Source organism: Aricia agestis, chromosome Z (genome assembly GCF_905147365.1).
Source record: "Aricia agestis chromosome Z, ilAriAges1.1, whole genome shotgun sequence".
NCBI lineage: Eukaryota > Metazoa > Arthropoda > Insecta > Lepidoptera > Lycaenidae > Aricia > Aricia agestis.
The window spans coordinates 31,736,257-31,760,942 of record NC_056428.1 but is presented as its reverse complement, the minus strand read 5'-3'; the positions used below and the strand labels follow the sequence as shown (position 1 = coordinate 31,760,942).

General features: G+C 38.5%; 1 protein-coding gene across 4 annotated transcripts in view; it reads left to right on the top strand.

Moving 5' to 3' along the window:
* LOC121738851 (anion exchange protein 3) overlaps nt 1–24,686 on the top strand; it is a 100,035-nt gene that overhangs the window by 28,571 nt on the left and 46,778 nt on the right. For 2 of the 4 annotated variants that reach the window (XM_042131110.1, XM_042131108.1), the window contains exons 1-3: nt 7,103–7,222; nt 14,420–14,555; nt 20,089–20,165. In XM_042131110.1, coding sequence (XP_041987044.1) covers nt 7,118–7,222; nt 14,420–14,555; nt 20,089–20,165 — 318 coding nt within the window. In that variant the 5' untranslated portion in view covers nt 7,103–7,117. Of the gene's footprint in view, nt 1–7,102; nt 7,223–14,419; nt 14,556–20,088; nt 20,166–24,686 lie in introns of those variants that run through there. The other 2 variants (XM_042131113.1, XM_042131109.1) reach the window with 1 other exon arrangement.

Here is a 24,686-nt window from a genome sequence, read left to right as displayed (position 1 = left end):
ATAAAGAGTAGACCGAGAGGAAGGACGGCGGCTACTTTTTGCAACAAAAACAGTCCCCGCGAAACCATTATTTAAGCGGACCCAGACGACGCGCGGAAAGTCTAGTATTGCAATATTAGGGTCAATTCAGACCCAACGAGACGCGTAGATGCATTTATTGCCAACCCACACGTACCTCAACCATACTACGTCGCAACGACAAAATGCCGTCAAGCAGTGGTTACGTGTGAATGGTGTCGCTGCAGCTTTTTGTAGTTGCGTTGTGGTACCGACAAAATGTCGACGTGGTTGCGTTGTCGCTAGTAGTAGAGATGTGGTAATACACGGTACGAAAGACAATGAAACTGTGTGCGCGCACTGTCATATTGCATCGACGCAACGTTGTGGTTGCGATGTGGTCGGCCTACAGTTCGCTTGTGGTTACTGGTTGCGATGTGTTCGGTATCATACAAGTGGTCGACAAGTCGTCTTAACGACTGACAACGTACGTCGACACACAACGTGGTCGGGACCACGTGGTGTGGAGCCGTGTGGTTGTGGTGTGGTTGTGGTTGTGGTGTAGTTGTGGTTGTGGTGTGGTTGTGGTTGTCATGTGGTTACTGGTTGTGGTACGTGTGAGTTGGCCCTTAAACTTGCATGACGTGGGAGAGCCATGCTTCGGCACGAATGGGCCGGCTCGACCGTATACCACGTCCTCACAGAAAACCGGCGTGAAACAGCGCTTGCGCTGTGTTTCGCCGAGTGAGTGAGTTTACCGGAGGCCCAATCCCTTATCCTATTCCCTTCCCTACCCTCCCTTATTCCGTTCCCTTTCCATCCCTACCTTCCCCTATTACCCTATTCCCTCTTAAAAGGCCGGCAACGCACCTGCAGCTCTTCTGATGCTACGAGTGTCCATGGGCGACGGAAGTTGCTTTCCATCAGGTGGCCCGTTTGCTCGTTTGCCCCCTTATTTCATAAAAAAAAAATGACGTCTCCCGCAATTGAAGTCTGTCAAATCCATACAAATTTAGAAATGCATATTCTACACGTCGCGTTGTGGTTTCTAACTTCTGAATAGACCCTTAACGTAAGAATAGTCTGCGTTTATTTGTCGCTTAAAAATTCAGGTCATTATGATCCTATTTAATATTATGTACATGCTCACTGATTTAAGGAGTGCTTCAACCTTTAAAGTAATAAGTGCCTTCAGTGAAATAATGTATTAAAAGACAGCTGATAGCGGGCCTACATTATTTGGTCGGTCTACGTCAAGATTATATTAATATAATATTAACATTGTAATCGCTGACTTTGATATAGCTCGACCAATTATTATCGTAAATAGTCCATATTCTATCTTTAATTAATAATTAATTTCTCTGAACTTATTAATCAAAATATATATTGGTCACTTGGTAAATTGTTGTAATCTCAAAGCGTATGATGCTTACTGTTTGTAATGTACAAGAAATATTAAACAATATTATAGTTGTAGAAAATAAATGTTAAGTTAAACTTTTTTGCGACTAAAATTGTCAACCATGTAATGGGTATTGCGCTCTACGTCACACGAATGGCATTGCGTTTTCAAACTAACAACTTTTTAACTACAACTCAAAAACACAGAGATAAATTGGACTCTCAAGATTTATAGGACTGCCTCAAGATCTCTATGGAGGCATAATAAATCTCTTCAGATTTGATTTTATACGACCGGTTTCCTAATAGAGTGCAAAAAGCAGAATGGGTCATTGCCAGTCCGAGAAATTTGCATTTTTAATATCCTACTCGTACATACATTTTTCAAGCTCAATTTAAGCGTGACTCAAACAAATTGAGTCATAACTAACGAGACCATACGTCCAGCTTTGGGCGGGAGTCGGGACAGTCCCGCTTTCAGGCAGTTTGTCCCACTGTCCCCCGCGAGGCCGATACTTTTAAATTATTTTTTATGTTTGAAATTTGAAATGCCTGTGCAATGCCTGGAAGTAACGCATATATACAACTAACATGACTATTCTGCCTTATTGTGCCAAATAACATAGAAATTGCTCTACTTAGTTCGTGAGAAAAGCCCTTTCTAATAATTTTCCCGATATTTCCATTTTTTCCTTTGTTTCTTCGCTCCTATTAGTTTTGTCTTGATAAAATATAGCCTAAAGCCTTCCTCGATAAATGAGCTACCTAGAACTGAAAGAATTTTTCAAATCAGACTCTTCCGCTTTATAATATAATATAGTAAAGTTACTAATAATAATTAATGTAAGATAGGCACTTCGATAGGGGGGGGGAAATTCTGTATTTGTCCCGCTCTGCCAAAAAAATAAATGGTCACGGTAGTCATAACTCATACAGCATGCTGTATTCAAAAGTTTAGCTTTAAGGTCGCAATTTTTTAAACTTAAGTTTAACGTCGAAGTCGTAAGATCTTTTCTCGCTATCCAAAAATCGGCCAAGTGCGAGTGGGATATTGACATTTGACATTGAGAAAAAATAGGCAATGTTTTTTTATTTTTATATCTGAGTTGATCGAATGCGGACTAAATGAATAAGGAATACTAAAAACAAATATTTCAAAACTCAGGCACAGTATAGCAATATTAGATATGTCATATTGCTATACTGTGACTCAGGTATATGACTCGTCATAATATTCGAAAAGTATATCATAAAGGGAATTACGCTATCCGGTCTGCGTCAATATCATAATAATTACTAAGCGATTACCTAATGAAAATTGACCATACATCTGGAAAAACAATTCGGACTTTTTACGTATACTTTAAAGGCATAACTAACGACGCGACGCGACGTTGGGACTTATAGTCACCATGAGTGTGTATTAATATGACGTATTCTGTGCCATGAGTCTAAAACATTAAGAGCCCATATGACCCTAACTTGACTACATACTTTAACCTAGATCTCAAAATCTGTAAGGTCTAGAAAACTGATTTTTTGACACAAATAACTTCAGTTCATAAAGATTAAATGCTCAAGACGAAAACACGATTACTCAAAAAATGCTCGATAGTTTCTTTTTTACAAAAAACCTAGTTTTAGACACATTTTTGCTTGGATCTTCAAAATTTGCTGTCTTTTTTTTAATATTTTTTAATACTTATCTAAAAAGGTATTGATAAAACCTAAAAAATAAATTATGGCCTAAGTCACTGAAAAAATGATTAAAATCGATTCAGTAGTTTGATTTTAAATAATTTATATTCATTACTACCCGTGGCCCGCATTGGTCGGTACTGCCGCAAAAGCTACTTACGTCCCGCAATTTTAAATCTGTAATGTCTTCGAAAATATTAATTTAAAATTAAAATCGTAATAATTATGCTGTAAAGGGCCAAAATCAATAATGTATTTGAAGTATTTAATTGAATAAGGATTATTGCCGTATTGGTTAAAATCGCTTCGAAAATTAGCCATTATTTGAAGTTAAAAGTAAATTACAAAAAAAAATGTTATTGTGGGATATATCCATAAGAGATATACTTATACGTGGGAGAGCCATGCTTCGGCACGAATGGGCCAGCTCGACCGGAGAAATACCACGTTCTCACAGAAAACCGGCGTGAAACAGCGCTTACGCTGTGTTTCGCCGAGTGAGTGAGTTTACCGGAGGCCCGATCCCCTACCCTATTCCCTTCCCTACCCTCCCCTATTCCCTTCCCTACCCTCCCCTATTCCCTTCCCTTCCCTTCCCATCTCTACCCTCCCCTATTACCCTATTCCCTCTTAAAAGGCCGGCAACGCACCTGCAGCTCTTCTGATGCTGCGAGTGTCCATGGGCGACGAAAGTTGCTTTCCATCAGGTGACCCGTTTGCTCGCTTGCCCCCTTATTTCATTAAAAAAAATAAAAAAATATACCATCGCGGAGTTTTCTGTAGACCTTTTCAATGTGTACAATGCGCACCCCTGCATTGGTACTCGTACTATATGCGTACTATTATCTATTCTGTGGCATTGGTAGCGCCCACTTCGAAACGGGCGTAAATCGCAATATTTTAATTTCGCCATAACTTCTAAACCAAACGTCCAATTTTAATCATTCAAAGAGCAAATATAATCTACATAAACTGTACTTAGTCATGAAATTATTTATTTTGATAAGGATTATGAGCATGAGTAAAATAAATGCGTTTAAATGTAGTCCAAAAAAAACTACATTTTTAAATAAAAAAATGGTTATTGTGCCTCACTTGACATAGATAGGTATAGTGTGTCGCGGACATTTTTGTAGATATTTATAAGATCTACATTTACTTAGAACATTGTATAGTTCTATCTTTTATAGTTTAGGCAGCGTACGAAAAATAAGTAAATTTTCTGGTTGTTTCCGAAAAACTGAAATATCTTACGGAACGCTACATTCTCCAAAATAAAAAGTGGCCTATGTTACTCGTAAATAATGTAGCTTTCGAATGGTGAAAGAATTTTTAAAATCAGTCCAGTAGTTTTTGAGCCTATTCATTACAATAAACCAACAAACAAACAAACAAACAAAGTTTACCTCTTTATAATATTAGTATAGAAAACTAACTCGGCGATGATTCCGCGCCGTCCTTTTTCATCTGGCATATGAAAGACGTGAGTGTGAAGAGAGAAGGACGATGTTTGATTTTTAGAGTCAGGAGAGCTCTTAAGGGCCACCGCACCGCAAAACGTCTCATAGACAAAGTTGTCTAATGCGTACAAGAACTGCACGTCGACAAGTCTGACTAACGACTGTCCGCTTCCCTTTGAAGTATATCAACAACAAAACTGTCTAGCGGTGTACCTAGTCCACGGAGCTAATACACTTTGTATTAGCTCCGTGACCTAGTCTGATCCGAGCGTATAGAGCGTAAACACGTCCCGTCATGTTTACTGACGAAGATCTCGTAGAAAAATTGTTTAACGAGGTTGAAAAGAGACCAGCGGCAGCGAGGCTAAAATGGTCACATTTAGCGATTCCTTTCAATCAATTCAGCAAATGAATTGTCAAAACTGTCAAACTGACAAAATATGTCAAATTAATACGAATTACTAGACATAAATTGCAAGCAGACTATGATTCTCCAAAGCGACCATTTTAGCCCCGCTGTTCTTTAATCATGTAGGGATGATGTTTATCACAGCAGCTTCGGTGAACTCCATTCTGCTACTAATGAATTATATACAATTGTATGCATTGCGTCGTCGACCGTCGTAGACAAAACAGTTTCGTTTTACTATGCTTCTGTGGTTAATGATGTCCCACATACCTCAGTAGCAGGCGCGGTCCGAAGGGAGGGGGGGGGGGGGGTCACAGGGGACATGACCCCCCAAATCTAAGGTCAAATTGAAAAATCTCAAAATCATGCCAAATAATAATTTAAGGTTTCTAGTTATCCTTTACCAGCGATTTTTTTTGTGTGACCCCCTCCAAAACTTCATGCTGCGACCGCGCCTGCTCAGTAGCCCTCCCCAAATTTCCTTAACGAAAAAAATACCCTAGAAGAAAATTGTATGAGTAAGTCAATGTACTTTATGTCAACAGTAGTAATTGGAGTACCACAAAAAATTACTTTTCACCTACATATTCCTAGTTTATAAGAACCAAACAAAGGCAACATCCCAAGACGATCGGCGAAAGGAATAAGAATTGGGAGCAGAGCACCCCCGTACCTGCTGATTAATTTGTGGTGTACCTCCAAAAATGTCAGTTTTCTGGCTGTACCTTGAACACAATAGTATTTTAATAATAATATATAAAACCGACTTCAAAATTGTACGTAATCAAGAATCGAAATTCTCTATTCTGAAAAAAGAAACTGGAATCTTAACTGTTGCTTCTCAATATGTCCTATCAAATGTATTATAAATATGTTAAAAAGAATATAATATATGAATTCAAAAAAAATGTGATACCCATGGGAGAAATACTCGTAATAAACATAAGCTTGAAATTCCGGTGACTAGACTTACTAAAGTCAAAAATTCTTTTAAAGGTCAATGTATACGCCTTTATAATAAGATCCCAGAAAACGTTCAAAATCTTTCAATTAATAAATTTAAAAAAGTTGTTAAAGAACGTTTGTGTACCAAAGCATACTATAAAGTTACTGATTTCATGAATGATAGTACACCGTGGGAATAGGGTCGCCCCCTGCGGAGCTGTTTCTGTATATTATTTTATTGTAATATTGTACACTTGTTGTATTTAGTTTTTTTTTATTTAATCATAATAACATTGTAATTTTCCATCTTTTGGTAAAAGATGGCCCCGTGCGAGTTTCTTACGCCGCGCGGGTTCTTCTCGCCGGGTTAGTTCCCTAACCGGTGGTAGGCCCCAGTAGCATCTACGTTCGGAAAGTGTTTGAAAAAAAACCTATTAATAAAAATTTTTGACTTTATCTCAAAAACTACTGATCCGATTATGATGAAACTTGCAGTAAGTATTCCATAGATTGAACAATGTCGAGTACAACAAAAAAAGAATTAAGTAATTAAATCGGACTTGCAGTTCCGGAGATATGCGAACACAAACATAAAACATACATATTGTATACTGTATACACTTTTGAAATTTGGTACATTTCTTTAGAGTTTAGACGCTGATATAGACTGATATACGAAAACCGGGCAGTTCTGGAATTATGTATTGCATACATACGCGTCGAATTGATAACCTTATTTTTTTGAAGTCGGTTAAAAAGTTTACGGAACACCCGTACAGGTATGGAGTACTATTAATAATAAGGCTGGAATACATATATTATATTGAAATATAATATGTATTCCAGCCTTTCCCAAAGTGGGCAATAACGCGTGGGCGCTGAAGATCTAAAGCGGGACGATGTGGGACCCAAAAAAGGGGGCGTTGTGTATGGGCTTGGGGGTGATTAATTTTATCTGGATGCATTTTAATTTTAAAACAATGGGGGCGTTACGACATAATTAGTTCTTAAAGTGGGCAGTAGACAAAATAAGTTTGGGAACCTGTGTCATATTCTATGGTATAGGTGTCCAATGTCAGGACTCGGGAGTGGGACTCATGTTCGACATTGGGACTTACTTGTCGCAACTCGCATCGCGCCGGGCCCGGTCGGCACTGCTGACGGCAGCGCGGCATAGCCGTCGCGGCGCCCGCCAGTGTCGGACATGCATCCCGCGAGGCGCGCGCCTCCCACAGTCGCGGAGCGCGCGCGCCTGTTCTTCTACTTCCCACCACCTCACTGGATGCCAGAATTACCATGCGATAGACAGGTAAAATCCAGACAATTCCATAAATGTAGCGTACTCCATAAGTTTACTGATCATCTTCTTTCCACCTCCGTACTGGATACCAGACTTACAATGTGATAAACAGGTTTTCCAGAGAAAATATACCGTAGATATAGAGCAGAAGGTAATAAGTTTGGCTAAGTTTCACGCTAAGTTGCTTGCGAATTTTTATTGTGTTCTTGCTCTCAAAAATCATGAATTTTAGAAATACATCATAGGTAAATAAAAGCCTGTAAAGCATTTTCCCTTTTAGAAGACTTTTCTTTGAAATGTAGAGCAGTGAACTTGAAATATGATATTACAATTTAAGAACTCAACGTTTTGGAATGAATACAATATTTTGTACTACAAATATTTTCACAACAAAAACAAAGGTACGCTACATCTATTTAAATAGTTTCTACGAATAAGCACCCCTTTCGATAGTATACAATATAATATTAGGCGATTTTTATAATTTCATACATACACAAATGCAGTCCGGTGGTTTTGTGACCTTCGTTTCTTTTTCATATAATTGTATGCAGTGAAATTGATTATGTGGTATTGAACTCATGTTGCAAAAGTTTTATTGTTTATGGGATTCAATAAAACATATTTCTGTACTATTTTACTACCTACTCTACATTTGTACTAATAGAGTAGTTTGTACTTTGGTCTTCCGTAAATACGACTGCTACGCGATGGTTGCAGCTTCAAATCTTACTAAAACATTATTCTCTATCTTATTTAGTATTCTGGTATTGCCGAATCCTGTCCGTAGCGGACATTGACCCCCCGATATCGTATTTTGTTTTATTTATAAATATATTGCAAATTGAGAAGATAATTTATTATTTAGGTGAGTTTCTGATCTTTGCAGCGGCTAACCGCGACCGACAAAAATTCAAATAAAATGCCAGTTTATGACATAGGTCATGGTCGCGGCTAGCCGCGGCAAAGATCGGAACGCCTTACGACTTACGAGTTACCAAAAGGTATTCCCATGAATCTATAATAGTCCAATTATAGATTCATGGGATAACCGTCTTTAAAAGATTTTTTTCTTATGTTAACTGAATATAATGCGAGCACTTTTCATATAGCTAGCTAGCTAGCTACTAGACTAAAAAGTTCAATGACCGCCGGGGACATCTCATTTCATTTCGACTATAGTAACTAGTAGACAACTTGGCGTTTATAAACTCCTCTGAATATCATCATCAATTTTTATTTCGGTGCCATATCACATTATATTACAATAAGGTACAATTCTGAGTTCACATGTCCTAATGATAATTGAAAACAGTTACAATTTACATAAACGAAAACTTTCGGCTGTAAACTGCCTCACGATTACTGATAAGCGAAATGTCAGTTGAAATGTGATATTAACATAATGACGTCACCATTGTACAATGTACATTATGTATTCAGTTGGTACTTTATTTATTTTTTGTCTGCGACCCGACCGCAACTTTACACATTTATTTTTAAATTTCGGTGTACAGTCTCCAAAGATAAGGTTGAGCTCATTTGCCCTCTCGATTTTGACATATTAATATAGAGTAGAAACAATAATAATATTATGTTGCTATGACTGTGCTAAATCATAAATGATAATGATATTATGGGCTTTAGTTATGGTAAGGCATGTATTTAAATTTTAAATCAATATCTGTATATTCCTTTTTTCGATCAAAATATTTGAAAGTTTCACCAAAAATACTGACATGCACACTATACTCCACGCAGGCTAACTTGTCGTTAGCGGTCATTGACTCCCTGTCAGAAACTTGTCATTTTCCATATAAACCGCGATTGACAATGAAGTGTCAGATATTGTTTATAGTGTCAATGACCGCTAGCGACAAGTTAGCGACAAGGGCTAACTAGCCCAAGTGGAGTATAATTAGGGGATGCAAATCTCGCGAGATTGGGGCTCAAGCGAGATCCCGCGAGTTTATGAATACAATACCGCGAGATCTCGCCAATTTCGACATCTCGCGAGATTAGCAGTTTGGTGGGTTTTTTTGCAAATAATCACAATATTTGAATAAATTACGAAAAAAAGTAATAAATATTATAAGCATTTTAAAGTAATAAGTATTATTAGAATTAACATTCATTTTCACGATTTTTTTCAATAGAATTTATGCATCAAACATTGTTTGACGTATCTGTCTATAATTTTTAAGTAGTAAACTTCGACATACGTATCTACTATCTATCAAAAACAATTGAAAGAAACAACCAGTTTTCTCTTCTAATATGCGCTTTTATAATTTTGGACGGCGTCCACGATAACGTGACGTCCAGAATTATAAAAGTGCACATTATTAAACACAAATCTTTTAGTAATAAAACAGTTATTTTATACTTAACTAACAAAACAACGAGAAGTCAAAATTCAGAACCTAGTTGAAAATCACAGTGCACAGTTGCTTTGTCAGCTCCTCTTCGTTTTTACTCCGTGATCGCAACTCTGTCCGTGTCAGTCCGCGCTTCGAATAAGACGTTTTTATGCAAAAGTGAAATCTCGTCAAACTCGCGAGATCTCGCCTTTTTTTCGTCCGAGATCAATCTCGCTTAAAAAGGCCGAGATCTCGCGAGAGCGAGATTGCATTCCCTAAGTATAATTATGCACCCTAAATAATGCGAATTGAGCATACTATTTAAAGTTATTTGCAAAACTGTTTAACTGAACGAATAACTATAATTAAAATAGTATGACATATAATATTAATAGTATGACGTATATTATTATTATTATTTAACAAAAACTTTAACCCGACTTCCAAGAAAAAAATAATATTCTTAAAATGACCTAAAAGTGCCTTTTTCAAAATTCGACTAAATCTCAACGAATTCTGTACTCAATTTTCATTCTTTTGAAGTCGGTACTGGCTAAGTTTTATGTCAAGTATCTCAGTTCTGGGTTGGTACCGACTACTAAGTCCAGGCAGTACGTCCACTGTATCGGCAGCGTACGGATTACCGACTAGCCAGTATGTTTATCTTCAAATTAGTCCAAACAAAGTTCCTAAGTCAAAATTTCTGCTTTCAACTTTTCCATGCACACCCCCGTTTAGAGCATTCATTTACTAGGCTAGTCGGTAATCCGTACGCTGCCAAATCAGACTGTGAAAAAATTGTCCGTTTGATGCGAGACTTCCGTTGCGTACGATACCGACCTGTGGACGCACCCTTAGGCTGTACGTCAAAACTGGGGGCCGACCACCACCTCTACTAAGCGACACCGTTTGACATATAAGCAATATTAATTTAAAGTCTTAGCGATAGCGTAGCGATCTTAAAAAAGTTGATATTTCACAGCGGATTTAACAAATAAGTAAAATTATATTTTAAAAGTGAGTACCTACGGTAATGTTATTGTAATCTTACAACAACGTGTTTTGGAAACATGATAGTTTTAGGGAAGATCGTGGTAGGTCCCCTGCATGCGTCATAAACTGTCAACGGCTGCCGCCGACTGCCGTCGACTGCCGCCGACACGTGCCGCCGACACGTGCCGTTCGTCTGTAAGAAGCCTTACATCTTGTATTAGTAGGATATATGTAATTCTGAAATTATAATTTTCGTACGTACTTAGTTTAGTTCATAAAATTTCGTCATTCTTAAAAGTCCATACACAGCTTTTAAAGGACTACTGAGGCCATTACAATATTTAAAGTTATATAAAGTAGCCTACGTCGAATGACGTAGGTTACTGTAGAAAAATATATTTTGTTGTCCCAGAATTTTTGCATGACCGCGGGTTATATAACATTCAGTAAATAAAACATTGTTGGTGCTCGTAGTGTTTTTTTTTCATGAAGGTTATTATTTTTTATTGACATGTAAACATTTATTTGGTCGCTGCTAAGCATGAGTGTCCTAACCCACATTTTTTTTGTTGATTAAATTGAATTTTGAATGCTGTCTTGTTCTAAATCATCTAAAGAACATAACTGCATTCATAACTCAATACGTAATTTTTATGTGGGTTAGTACACGAATGCTTAACAGCGTCCAATTTTGTAACATGCGATTGAGTTGGTCGTATCGGGTGTCGTCCCGCCGGATACGAGAACGATAAAATTAGTAATGAAACACTGACGAACACTTGTCAATTAACCAAACAAAGCGATAAGTACAGTTGAGGATATTGTGTGCAAGCGCGGGCCGTGGAGGGAAATGATTTTTTTGATGATGAGATCCCAAATACTAAACCTGGAAACCCAAAATTCTCGTGAAGCAAATGCGAAATTGTATCCGTGTAAAGTGGAAAGCCGAATTCAATAAAATTCAGTGCAGCAATTTTGAGTGCTGCGGAGTGGGAACTTTCCCGGGTCCTTTCCCGGGAAATTCGAATGTTGCGCGAAAAACTAGTTTTTAGTATTTTATATCACTATTTTTTAAGGAAACAGACTCATTTCAATGCAACAATGTTACAAGTTTACAACAAAAACATGTTACTACTTACAACCAACATCAGCCAAATATTATACAGTGTGTAACAAAAATAAGTGATAATACTTTAGGGTGTGTTCGTGTTCCTTGTAGAGAGTGTGAAAGTAGCAGCGCTGAAAGACGAAAAAAAATGTTCACTTTTGTATGGGCAGGGGCCCGAGCGGAACGAGTTTCCCCATACAAAAGTGAAAAAAAAATCGTCTTTCAGCGCTGCTACTTTCACAATGACCTCACTACAAGGAACACGTACACACCTAAAGTATTATCACTTATTTTTGTTACACACTGTATATCTTACTAGTTAAAGCCAACTCAGCTCCGTTGCGCCAATATTCGCTGACCGCGCAGGAACAGTAAATTTTTTTGGAATAAAAACAATATATCTCTAGCTTGGTTCAGCGGTTTGGGCGTGAAGAGGTAACAGACGGACGGCAGATGGACAGATAGACAGCCAAACAGACAGACACACCTTTGCATTTATAATATTAGTATCGATTTATATAGTAATAATATAATATAATATAACATAAACAAAAAATACATTACATCACATACAAAAAAATCGCCTCAAACATAATCGGGCGCGGAAGCGGTGTATTTAGGCCGCGGTAATGATTTTGCTTTGACCGTGACCTCGGGAGTCGGGCCTCGAGCACTCGTACGGTCCGGTACGTACGTCGTCGGCTTACAGCCATCCGAAATGATCGGATATCCGAGCAGAGGAGCAATGTCGGTAAAAGAGCTATTAAAATATCTAAGGCACCTGGTGTTGGAGAATGTTTTTTGACACAATTTCATAATAATAAATATAATAAATAAAAAAAGCCTTGATTTTCCTTGCAGCCGAGAACAAGAAGGTAACATAATATTATATTGGACAAACAGTACAACAACCAGACTGTGGTCGCGTCCCCATTAAACACGGCGCGGCGCCTTCACTGTGCAACGACGCGAAAGCATCAGGCCTAGTACTATAAACCTACTCTTAATCTGTGAAAATTTTTAAGCAAGATCGTCTGTGATTGACTGATAAAAAAAGTGAAGAAGAAGAATTTAATAATAAAGAGCGACACCGCTTTAAATGAACGTGGGCGGTGGCGCTGCCGGTAAAGGAGAACTGTCAAAAGTATGTCAAAAATGGCGTTTTTGTATGCCGCCGGCGTTAGTTCCTTTTTTCGCCACGTTCGTTTAAAGCCTTGTCGAGCTTTACCTAAAATTTTCTCTGTTGCTGTTACTTTTTCATTCGTCCTCTTAGGAAATCCAAACAAACACGTTCGAGCGCACCAACAGCAAAGTATTGACGGAATAGGGGCACGACTCACACGAGGCGACGCAACGTCGCGTTCGCACCGTGTCGTGTCACGGCACGGTGGCGACGGCTGACGTGCGACGATGTCGTGTCGTTGCACGGTGACGGCGCCGCACCGCGTATAATGAGGACGCGGTCTAGAATGAAACAATTAATATAATTGGTCACAGTTCCCACTATTGACACATTTCAGCCGCTGAAAGCTTTTATGGTTGAAATTCCAATCCGAAATTGGATTTCGTGTAAAATTTCACGGATGAAGTTCAGGGTCACGTTCGACCGCAGCTACAATATAAATATCATACAGTAGAGCAACGGCCGTACTCTTAAAATCAAGCTTAATCAACTCAAATGAATTTACAGACGCACTTTTTGAAACCTCTTTGTTTAGTTAAGACGGTGACTATTGCAAAAAAGCAAACATCGTCCTTCTCTTTTCCTACGAATAATAAAAACTACAAACTCTTTTCACACGCCCGCCTAGCATACGCCAACGAGATATCTCACTCTACATGTTTTCTCGATGTTTGATGGTTTGTCTCTTCATCTCTATTGACCCTAGCATGACAAACATTTTTTCTCGCGTAGATCTATCATCGAAATAACACATTTTTATAGAGTTTCGTCGAGATTATGTCGAGATTTTGACATTATGAGACAAGTAGTATTTAATTATCTCGAGAGTGAGATATCTCGTCGGCGTATACTAGGCAGGCAGGGGAAAAAGAACGACGCAGAATAGATATGAAATATTGTAGTTCCTTTCTATCGAGAAAATTTTAAAATATCGTGTTTTCGCTAGTAAGGCCCTCGCAAATATAATGTAGTACAGAGTACAGTCTATGTTTCAAAATGAAACAATTCGTAGCTTATAATATAATAATCAAGCATAAAAATGAATTATTAAAAAATCATGTTAACGAAATCGCGAAGAAATTGTGTGCGTCTACTCTAAATGAATTGAAATAAATGTGGTGTAATACATGTATAATTTATACTGTGCAACTACAGATTCTATCCCAAGTTCAAGTTTGAATATTGAATTTACATTTCAGCTTGTATTTGGCGCTGCTGGTAAAGATGATTAAAACTTTAGTAAATGCTTGCGTTATGCGAACGTATTATAATATTTATCGAATATGTACACAATTTACTTTTTCATTCTATGGATAGTATTTTGTCTCAAATATGTTTTTAAGCTATAATTACATAGCTTTTATCGCGGCTTTGAGTGCGGCGACCGAATCAAAAAACTACAATTAACGAAAAAAAACCTAACATTCAGACTGTCAGACTTCGGCATGGTGTCTGTGTGCTTGCGACTAGAAGTATGCGTGTAGACTAGATGCTATGCAATAACTTTGCCGCGGCAGTCCCCCAGTGCCACACGTTTTTTTAACCTCGCGTATTTTCTCCAGGGGGAAGGAGCTGATGAGCTAAGACTGGACGAGGAGATGGAGAGAGTGGTGTGGAACGAGGCCACCCAGCCGCCGCGGCTGCAGAACACCGCCGAGCCTCTTAGAGACCTTGCTGCGCCGCCGCCCTACTCGCAAGGTATGGCCAGTTTTTAGGGCTCTTGTTCACATACTGTATAATGTATATTATGTTGTAGCCTGTAGGCTATCACATACATAAAATGTAACAAAACTTAGTGATTGTACTTTGGGGTGTGTATAATAATAATATGTTCCAGGGTCAATTAATGCATTTCTGTATTGAATTAACAGACTTGCATCCCACGCGATTGAAGTCTGTTACTTCTCAATGTGGAAGTAGCAGCGCTGAAAAAATACTTTTTTAAGCATAGTAGGGCCAAATATGTGACGTTGCGGCATTTCTCATAGAAACTGTGTGGTGCAAGTTTAAGGGCCTGTTTCACCACTTTCTGATAAAGTGCCGAATAGACTATTCGCAACTTTTTGACCACTGCCACTTGTCTACTAGGGCTGTCAAGTTAATTAATTGGTGGATAGCCTATTCGTTACTTATCAGGAAATGGTGAAACAGGCCCTAAGTATTTCAGCGCTACAAGCCGAACACGTTAATGCGAAAACAGTTCGCTTAGGTCTGCCGGCTGTGATTACGCCAGTCGGATTTGCGGATTTATCGGTCTCTAATCCCGATATTATGCGGCCCTTAGGTCATCTGTATATTGTACGTAGTGCAAAATACAGTAATAACTCAACATGGATTTGATCGACCCTCTATAGTCTATTTTATATTAATATCAGCTCCACGGAGCTAATTCAAAGATCAGCTCTGTGGGTTACATAAGAAAGACCCAGCCAGCGCAGCGTCGCCGTGGTAACCGACTGACTTTCTGCTAACCTCAGACTGTTAGTTTTAAGATAATTAATTAAGAGTTATGAGAGATTACGATATAGCCGATTCAATGATTTAGTAGAGGAGATTTATAATTTGGATAAAATTACTAGGTTGTTGGCCCTGAAAATTTTGGATATCAAAATTATTCTCAGACCCTTTGTACGGGGCAACACTGCCATGCAGTATAAATAGTCAAACTGTTGTCCAGCATATCCTGCAATCTAGTTCTACTAATTTAAATTTTAATGTCACTGAAATTAAAAATGAAATGGCTGTCAAATAATTTAAGTCCAGGTACAGTATTTTCAATACCGGTCAGTGCTGTCACGACAAAAGAATAAAGTGGTGTCTACTGGAAAGTGGTAGTAATTTGCTAATAACACTGCAATAATGTTTAATTAATGCAGTACAATCGGCGTATTCACAGCGATATTAATACGTTTATTTATGAAGTACGTAGATGCAGACCATTAAATTTGCATGTCGCACGAGTCCATTCTCGCCCGCCCAGTCAATTTGCGGTGTTCATGGTTTTTGTATGCGACGTTTCTGGCCGACGATATTTCAAAATAATTTTGTAGAGCTTGCTGCGTTGCTTGCGTTTCTGACCGACGACGATATTTCAAGAGCTTGCTGCGTTGCTTGCGTTTCTGACCGACGATATTTCAAAATTGTAGAGCTTTCTGCGTTGCTTGCGTTTCTGACCGACGACGATATTTCAAGAGCTTGCTGCGTTGCTTGCGTTTCTGACCGATGATATTTCAAAATATTACGAGTATGTAGAGCTTGCTGCGTTGTTTGCTTTTCTGACCGATGACATTTCAAAATATGTAGGTAGCGCTTGTTGAATATTTACATTAGAAAACTATGATTGAATTTTATAATAGGTCTTATGGGAGACGTAGAAGGAAGCGAGAGGAGAGTAAAATGGTTGTTAGGAATGCATTGCATTGTTAGAGTTCTGACAAAATTTTCTCTAAACACTACTCGCTTACCAGATAGTAAGGTCGTTCCACTAGGCTATGCCTTATGAGGGTTAAAGAGAACACTGCATTTCCGAACTGACCACACACTTGGGCACTATATTTACCACGATGACGCGGACGTGGCACTTGATACATCTACGATCTCCGCGTTGTATGATGTAGACTTATCGTACTCGTTTCTATGTGCATGGCATCGCTTCGTCGCATTACAATATCAACTGACCCTTATTCATATTTGCCGTGGGTGAATATTTATGTAACCATGAACCAACATTGGACATTGTCAAAAACTCAACCTTGGTGAAATATTTAATGTGATTAGCTTAAGACTAGGAACACGTGAGCTATCGCTTTTGGCAGGTTAATCGGCTATTAGGTACAAATTGAGCCATAAGGTGGCTTTCCGATTGCCGCAAGCAACTGCGACCGACGAAAAATAAAATAAAATGCCGCTGACATAGGCTATAGCCTATATACTATAGGCTATAGCCCAATATTGGTAGATAATGAAACCTATAGGCCCTATAGGTTTAATTTTCTACCGATATTGGTATAGAGACCGACGCCGCCGCTGCTTTCTAGTCATAAAGTTAATATAATTATGTATACCTAGCCGAATAGAGCAACAATCTCGAGCTGTCAAACGACACCGAAATCGATTTACATCTGTGTGTAAAAATATGTGTACGTATATGTCGCAGCCGACTGGCTTAAATAGCCGTTCAATCAAACAACTAGCCCTTTGACTGAACAACGCCATTCAATCACACGTCTAGCTTTTATATTGAATATTTTAGTCGCTCAAAACGTTCAACAATACAACTGATTCAAAAGCCGCCGTCTAATTGAAGTAGTTCAGCGCGCACCGCTGCGGCGCTAGGTGCGTTTTATTTACAATATGGCGTCAACTAGCAGGTGTTTGTTGGTGTTTGTGGTTGTTTTTCGGAAATAAAGTAGTTAATAAAAGTTACAAGTGTTATTAAAGAGACGACATACGAGTGAATCAAAATTTCAACAAATATTCGAGGAGAAATTACGGGATTATGAAATGGATGGACGCAGCCCCCCCGAAAGGGGGGTTCGGGGGGCAAACAAACACAATCCAGAAAGTCCAAAAGTTGGTTAGGTTAGGTTAGAACTTAGACCACAACACAGAGGGAGCCGAGCGAGCGCAGCGAGCGTGCTGCGGCAGCAACCGGCGACCGTCGTCAAATAAAAGGGGGGCTCGGGCCCCGCCAAAACAAAAACAAACACAATCCAGAAAGTTCAAAAGTAGGTTAGGTAAGAACTGTGACTGCGCTGCGGTAGTAGCCGGCGACCGTCACAAAACACGCCTCAGAATTTTTTATTTTTACTTATTGCATTAAACTTAATCCGAGAATAATCTTTCAATAAAATACAAAAAGATTTCCTATTCTCCCAAATTACATATTATTAAGCTAATGATGGCCCTAGTTAATTTGCCGTTAAACTAGTTGGCTAAGCGTCGTCTAGCTGTAGTGTTGAACGTTGCAGTCAACAAGTCGGCTAAACGACGTATAGCCGTGTGATTGAATGGCATTGTTCAGTCAAAGGGCTAGCTGTTTGATTGAACGGCTATTTAAACCAGTCGGCTGCGACATATACACTAACACAAGCATCTTTCTATGGGATTAAATTGTCAATGCGCCGATAAGTGCCCACTGGACGTCAAAAAAGAGTTCTGCTGTCATGCATCACACGTCTCTTTTTACCACGCAGTGTTACCTACTGATAGTGACAACTGACATCTCGCTTGCTCAGGCCTTTGTTTCTCTATTCCGCTAGGTATATTAACTTCTCATCTTTGTTTCTAGTGGCGTAGAGCAAAAATGCATGCAATGACACCCAGGGCCCCCGTAAGGGCTACTGGCGCCCGTGTGCAAAATAAGGATTTCAATGGCGACCCTTTAGGCGAATTTTTTGAGTCCTTGGTTTTGGCGCCCATAAAGATGACGATTTGGCAATTGGCGCCCCTAGAGGATGGCGCCCGTGTGCATTGCACACATTGCACATATGGTAGCGGGGGCCCTGATGACACCTATCATAGCTTGGCATTTTCTTTGAATTTTCGTCGGTCGCGGTCGCATGGCACGTGGATCGGAAGGCCACCTTTAGGTACAAATTGAGCCGTTCGAGTAAGCTTGAGGAATATTGATGAATCACATTCACGAGGTCGTGAATATTTAACGTATGCAATTACACCTTTAGGTACCTTGTTAAATCGACATTTAGGTGCTATCGTATTTGTTAGCGATTTGATGGACAAAAATGGTTGATTTTTTTACTATAGTATTTTTATTTTTTATAACTTTTGTGATACAAATTTGACGCAAGTATTATGAATTATGATGCTTGTTACTTCTTTACGCAAAAACTACAGGACGGATTTGGTTCAATATTTTAAGTTCTAAAGTCTTAAGTCCTTGGTCGGCGATAATAATCAATACTGCGATAGTGGTAAAATAGATCTCTTGAATATTCTGTAGAGTAAGTAGAGCAATGAGTTTCTAAAATACTAGAGTAGCAATGTCTTACAAAAGATTCTCAGAAATGCGTAACCACTTTTTTGTTCAAAAGACAATGGTCAAGTCATATATTCGTTATGTCATTATATACTCGTATGTGAGATATGCCTGCAGGCATCTTCGAAGTGGCAACGCGTTGCTACCGTAAACTTCCAATCTAGTTACGTTAGTAACATAGAACATCATTGAGGTAGAGTGTAGACTGTAGAGCTTTCAACACCAGACCATGCTGTTACGATGACAAGACGTCACTTTATATCGTCGCGAATTACCGTCGTTTTTTTCAAACTTTTCGTCAACTTTTTAACCGTGTTTTATACAAGACATTTTATTTTCACGACAAATTTTTATATTTCATGCAAGTTTGCTATTTTGGCGCTGAAAGAGCAAACATTTTTTTGTGATTTGTATGTGCCAGCTCCCCAGTGTCAGGGTTTTTTCCATACAAACTTTCACAGTGAACTCACTATAAGGGATACATACACACCCTAAAGTATTATCACTTAGTCAGGCGCGGTCCCAGCCTAAAATTTTGGAGGGGGTCAGACAGTAGCGCGGAGGGTGGGGGGGAGACAGTAGCGTTCATTGTCTCCCTGTCAAAAAATCTGCCATTTTCTATAGAAATAAGAAACCGCGATTGACAATGAAGTGTCAGATGTTCCTAGTCTAAGGGCGATATGGTATTTTACATACTCGATGTGAACTGAATATGAAGCAATGACCGCTACCGCCTCGTTTCGTCGAGTACAGTTTAGTCACTACACTAAAAAAATATTTGTCGCTGCTATGGGGTAGCTAGAAATTTCCTTTTATTATTTGGCAAGATTTTGAGATTTATCCATTTGTCCCAGATTTTGGGGGGGGGGGGGGGTCATGCCCCTTTGGGCCGCGGTGGTTACACCTTGTTTATTTTTGAGGAGTATGGAGGGTTTTATAAAGCCCTTCTTACTCCTAGTATGGATCCATATTGTAATCAAAGGGGAATCCCTTAAATGTGTCACAATAATTTGCAGTATCTCTGTTTGTTGTCGCAGAAAATACGTACTTCATTCATAACTAGCTCTTCGTAAAAGACTTGCGCAGAAGTTTCATGTGGGATTTAGTATTTTTTCCGTGATTTATTCTATGTACTTCAACAGGACCCAGAGTATTTTTCTGTAACTATTACTTACCCCACCATTTTATAGTGTGTTTAACTAATATTTAACCAAGTGTAACGTTTTGTTTTAGGCGATGTTAGTCAACCAAGCAGTGTCGAGTTGTCACCAGTGAGCGGCCTTCATATCAGTTCCGAATCAGAGCCACAGGTACGTTATTTAGTATACAATACAACTAGCTGTCCCGGCAAATGTTGTTTTGCCATAAAATGATTTTCCCTGTTTTCCTGCTTTTCTCTTGAAGTTTTTTCTGATTTTTTTTTTCTATAGACCTCACGGAGCCCGAGACCTTTCCAACGAATGCAAAACCGTGGAAATCGGTTCGTGCGTTCTGGAGTTATAGCGTCAGGAAGGAAAACCCGACATATTTTTATATATTAGATATAATATAGAAGTGTGATTTTGCATTTATAAGCAGTTCTTTATCTGAGGGTGAAAAAACATCATTTAAAGATTATTCTTTTTCTCAATTTAATGATCTTTGATAAATCTATGCATTTTGCACCACCGCTTAAACTAATGTCATTCTTTTAGTTCCTCACACTTACATTCAGTAATGAGTTAATGACAAAGAGTCAATTTAGACCGCAACGCGACTCGTAGACGCATTTTCTAAAGTACTTATGCAATTGACAGATTTGCAAGACGTCTCACTCAATTAAAGTCTCATTGCCGTCTGAATTGAGCCATTAGTTCTGAATTCTGATTAATATCAAGCTGATACGTCAATGGACGTTCAGGTTTCCGTAGCTCTATCAGTGGGTCTTTGTTGTTAATCGGACACAACAATGGATTACAAGACAATCGTTGTCAAGTGGTCGCGTCATCTCGAGACATAGTCACTCACTAATTGCGTTAGCTAGTTAACTACTGATGATCGTTTGGATTTATGTTACTTAATTGATATTTTATGGATCATTTATATTGTTACGTGCTAGGGTTCGAGGATTTGGAGAGAAAGACCTGGTGACTCTCTTGAAGACTTTATTAACACTGCACTAAACACTAGGTCACAACACTTAGCACTGAGTCCAAACACTAATCACTAGGTCCAATCACTAAGCACTATCACTGTCCTAGGTCGTAGCCAAGTCGCAGGTTTCACTGGTTCACTCACTATTGATCACTTGTTGTCGCCTCGAAGATCGCTCAGATTGAACTGACTCGCCGGGCCGGCCTGCGGCTTTTTATATGGCGAGACGAATTCCAGAAAGTTCCCGATTCACGTAAACAAGTAAACAACCGTGGGAACTTTCTAGGAGGCTCGAGCATGTACCACAATAAAACTGCCGTCCTTACGATAAGTGCAGTAAGTTGAATTTTTTGGCAAATTTCATTTAGACCTTATGCACTCAGTCATAAGGTCTAAATTAAAACACGTAAACACGCAAACAAATAAACGGTAAACACGTAAACAAACATTGAACCTTTCTAGAAGGTTCGAGTATGTACTTGCGCACCTCATGCCATCTAGTATTGAGTAGGGGATTTATGTTGCCTGTGCTCCCTCGGTAAGTTTCGCTGGTTTGTCGCTAGATGGCACCACGTCTCCGTATACCATGTACCGTAACAATATCTTAACTGTGGAGTAAACTATCCGATCGCCTGATTTTTATCGATTATAACTGGCAGTCTTCCACGATGTAGCCTCTAGGTCTTCACACTGATTTTCTCTGTGGTCGTGATGGCTTGAAAAAGATGCACGATAAAAGTTTGATGTCGTTCGATTGTTTCGTTTTTTGGACATTAAAACTAGTTTTCTAAAGTTCGATATTGGACAGTGTAGACTGTTGCTTTTTAGTGTTCCGTACCCTAAGGGTAAAAACAGGACCCTATTACTGAGACTTCGATGTCTGTCGGTCTGTCCGTCTGTCTGTCTGTTCTCCAGGCTAGGTTACACTTCTGAAATTTTTACAAATTCTGTATTTCTGCTGCCGCTATAAAAACAATTACTAAAAACAAAATAAAGTTTCCCATACAACAAACGGGATTTTTTTTACCTTTTCGGCTCGTAATCCATAATGGCAATATGTAGATTGTAAACACTTAAAATTTTCACAAAATCTTTAATTATATTATAATTTAATAATTTAATATTCATAATAATAATTAAAATAAAATTAATAATTAATGTGGGCTCCCATACAAAAAAAAAAATTAAAAAAAAAATCGCTTTATATCGGTAATTCGGTACGGAACCAATCGTGCGCGAGTTCGACTCGCACTTGTTTTATATCCATTCGGATGGCAAAACGCAATAATACTTAGCACACGATGTCGATGCTGTGGACCAACTTAAATATTGCAACGATGATATTCAAATTTGCTCTTTTTGATACTACAATATTCGTCCTCGGCGCTAAATCTTCAATTTATATTCCGTTTTTAGTAAGGGTTGGATTGGTACACAATTTGAATCGTTTCAAGGTGAAATATAAAATGTATCGTGATACTAAACATAGCATAATCGTGATGTTCTTTAATGAGGAATTTATTTTGCGATCAATATGAAAGCGATCGTAGTTTGAAGGACGACAAAAACAGGCATGGCATGTCATCAGTGAAGCCTGAACCGCAGTACAGGTAGACCGTTGTGTACCTAAAATCTAGAGCTTAGGGTAAGTTATATAACCAAACCAGCCCTCACCCGATTTGGCTCTTCCATTCTCCTCTCGCGAATACCGCTAATGTCTTTGAAACTCTTTAATCCTGGCGATAGTCCGGACCATTCCGGAGTTAGCAGTGCCATTTAAATATGCCTATGACGGTGCGTAAAATCTATAGAAAATCGATATTGTCTCTAGAATATGTTGTGGCTAGAAATCTATTTATACTATAATATTATAAAGCGGAAGAGTTAGTTTGTTTGTTTGTTTGTTTGAACGCGCTAATCTCAGGAACTACTGGTCCGATTTGAAAAATTCTTTCAGTGTTAGATAGTCTATTTATCGAGGAAGGCTATAGAATATATTTTATTACTCTTAGACTTATAGGAGCTAAGCAAGATAGTCTATTTATCGAGGAAGGCTATAGAATATATTTTATTACGCTTAGACTTATAGGAGCTAAGCAATAGAGGAAAATGTGGAAAAAACGGGGGAAAATTATTTGAAAGGGCTTTAAAAGGGGGAACTACTAGTCTGATTTAAAAATTCTTTCAGTGTTAGATAGCCCAGTTATTGAGAAAGGCTATAAGCTATATTTTATTACGCTAAGATTAATAGGAGCGAGGAAATAGAAGAAAATGTGGAAAAAACGGGGGAAATTATTTGAAAGGGCTTATTTAAACGCGCTAATCTCAGGAACTACTGATTCGATTAAAAAAAAATCTTTCAGTTTTAGATAGCCCAGTTATCGAGGAAGGCTACACTTTATCACGCTTAGACTAATAGGAGCGAAGAAATGGAGGAAAATGTGGAAAAAACGGAGGAAATTATTTGAAAGGGCTTATCTCACGAACTACTGGAGCATTTTTTCTGTTAATTGGATCAGATAAGAAGTAGACCACGTGAAGGATTATAGGCTTTTTTTTGTGGACAAATTTTTCTGTGAAATATCTCATTTACGCGGGCGAAGCCGCGCGGAACGTCTAGTATAGACATAAAAATAGCGATCTATTAACGGAATAGCGTAAATTGAAGTGTTATTTTTTAGCGTCCGATTTCTAAGCTACAGTGTTGATTTGCACTGGTACAGTATCAGGCGACACTGTATCACTAGTCTGAAAGTACATTATTCCGGTCGCCGATTTCATTCCCACGTTAGAAAACAATCCGGTGTTTAGCTATTACCAGATTATTAATATAAACATTTCCAGCATTCAGTAGAAGTATGCCATCATGCCATGCCATATTTACTAGCATCTATATCACTTTATATCTATAATATACCTACTTATTACTTATTTATCTTATCTATATCTATACTATATTACTATATTAATATTATGAAGCGGAAGAGTTTGTTTGTTTGACCGCGCTTATCTCAGGAACTACTGGTTCGATTTGAAAAATTATTTCAGTGTTAGGTAGCCCATTTATCGAGGAAGACTATAAGCTATATTTTATCACGCTAAGACTAATAAGAGCGAATAAATAGAGGAAAATGTGGAAAAAACGGGGGAAATTATTTGAAAGGGCTTATTTTGAGCGCGCTTATCTCAGGAACTCCGAACTACTGGTTCGATTTGAAAAATTATTTCAGTGTTAGATAGCCCATTTATCGAGGAAGGACTGCGATGTCGTGTAGAAAGCTAGAAGTGAGTGTAGAAGTCGCGTGGAACGTCTAGTCTAGTATATGGCGCCTACTACTGTATCGTTGTAGAATGTCCACACAATCGGCCTCATAAGAAATCCAGAAGTGTAAAGCAAAATGTTGACTTTCTCAGTTCTCAATCATCGTATTACACTCCATTCTAAGTTATTTTGCCCGTGACAGGACCTTATACCAGTGCCATAGGGATAACTTTCTTAGTAACTCGGATGTAAATTAACCGTGAACAGTATTTGCGGTAGCTCGCTGCGGTGGACTCTGGCTGGACAAGTCGATATATAAAATGATCGCTATTAATTATATCGGAATCCTTATACATCGCGGCTACTATTTATGTTCTGAATTGTGATTATAGTTGCCCCAATATATATATATATGCTTAACGAAATTCGACGATTC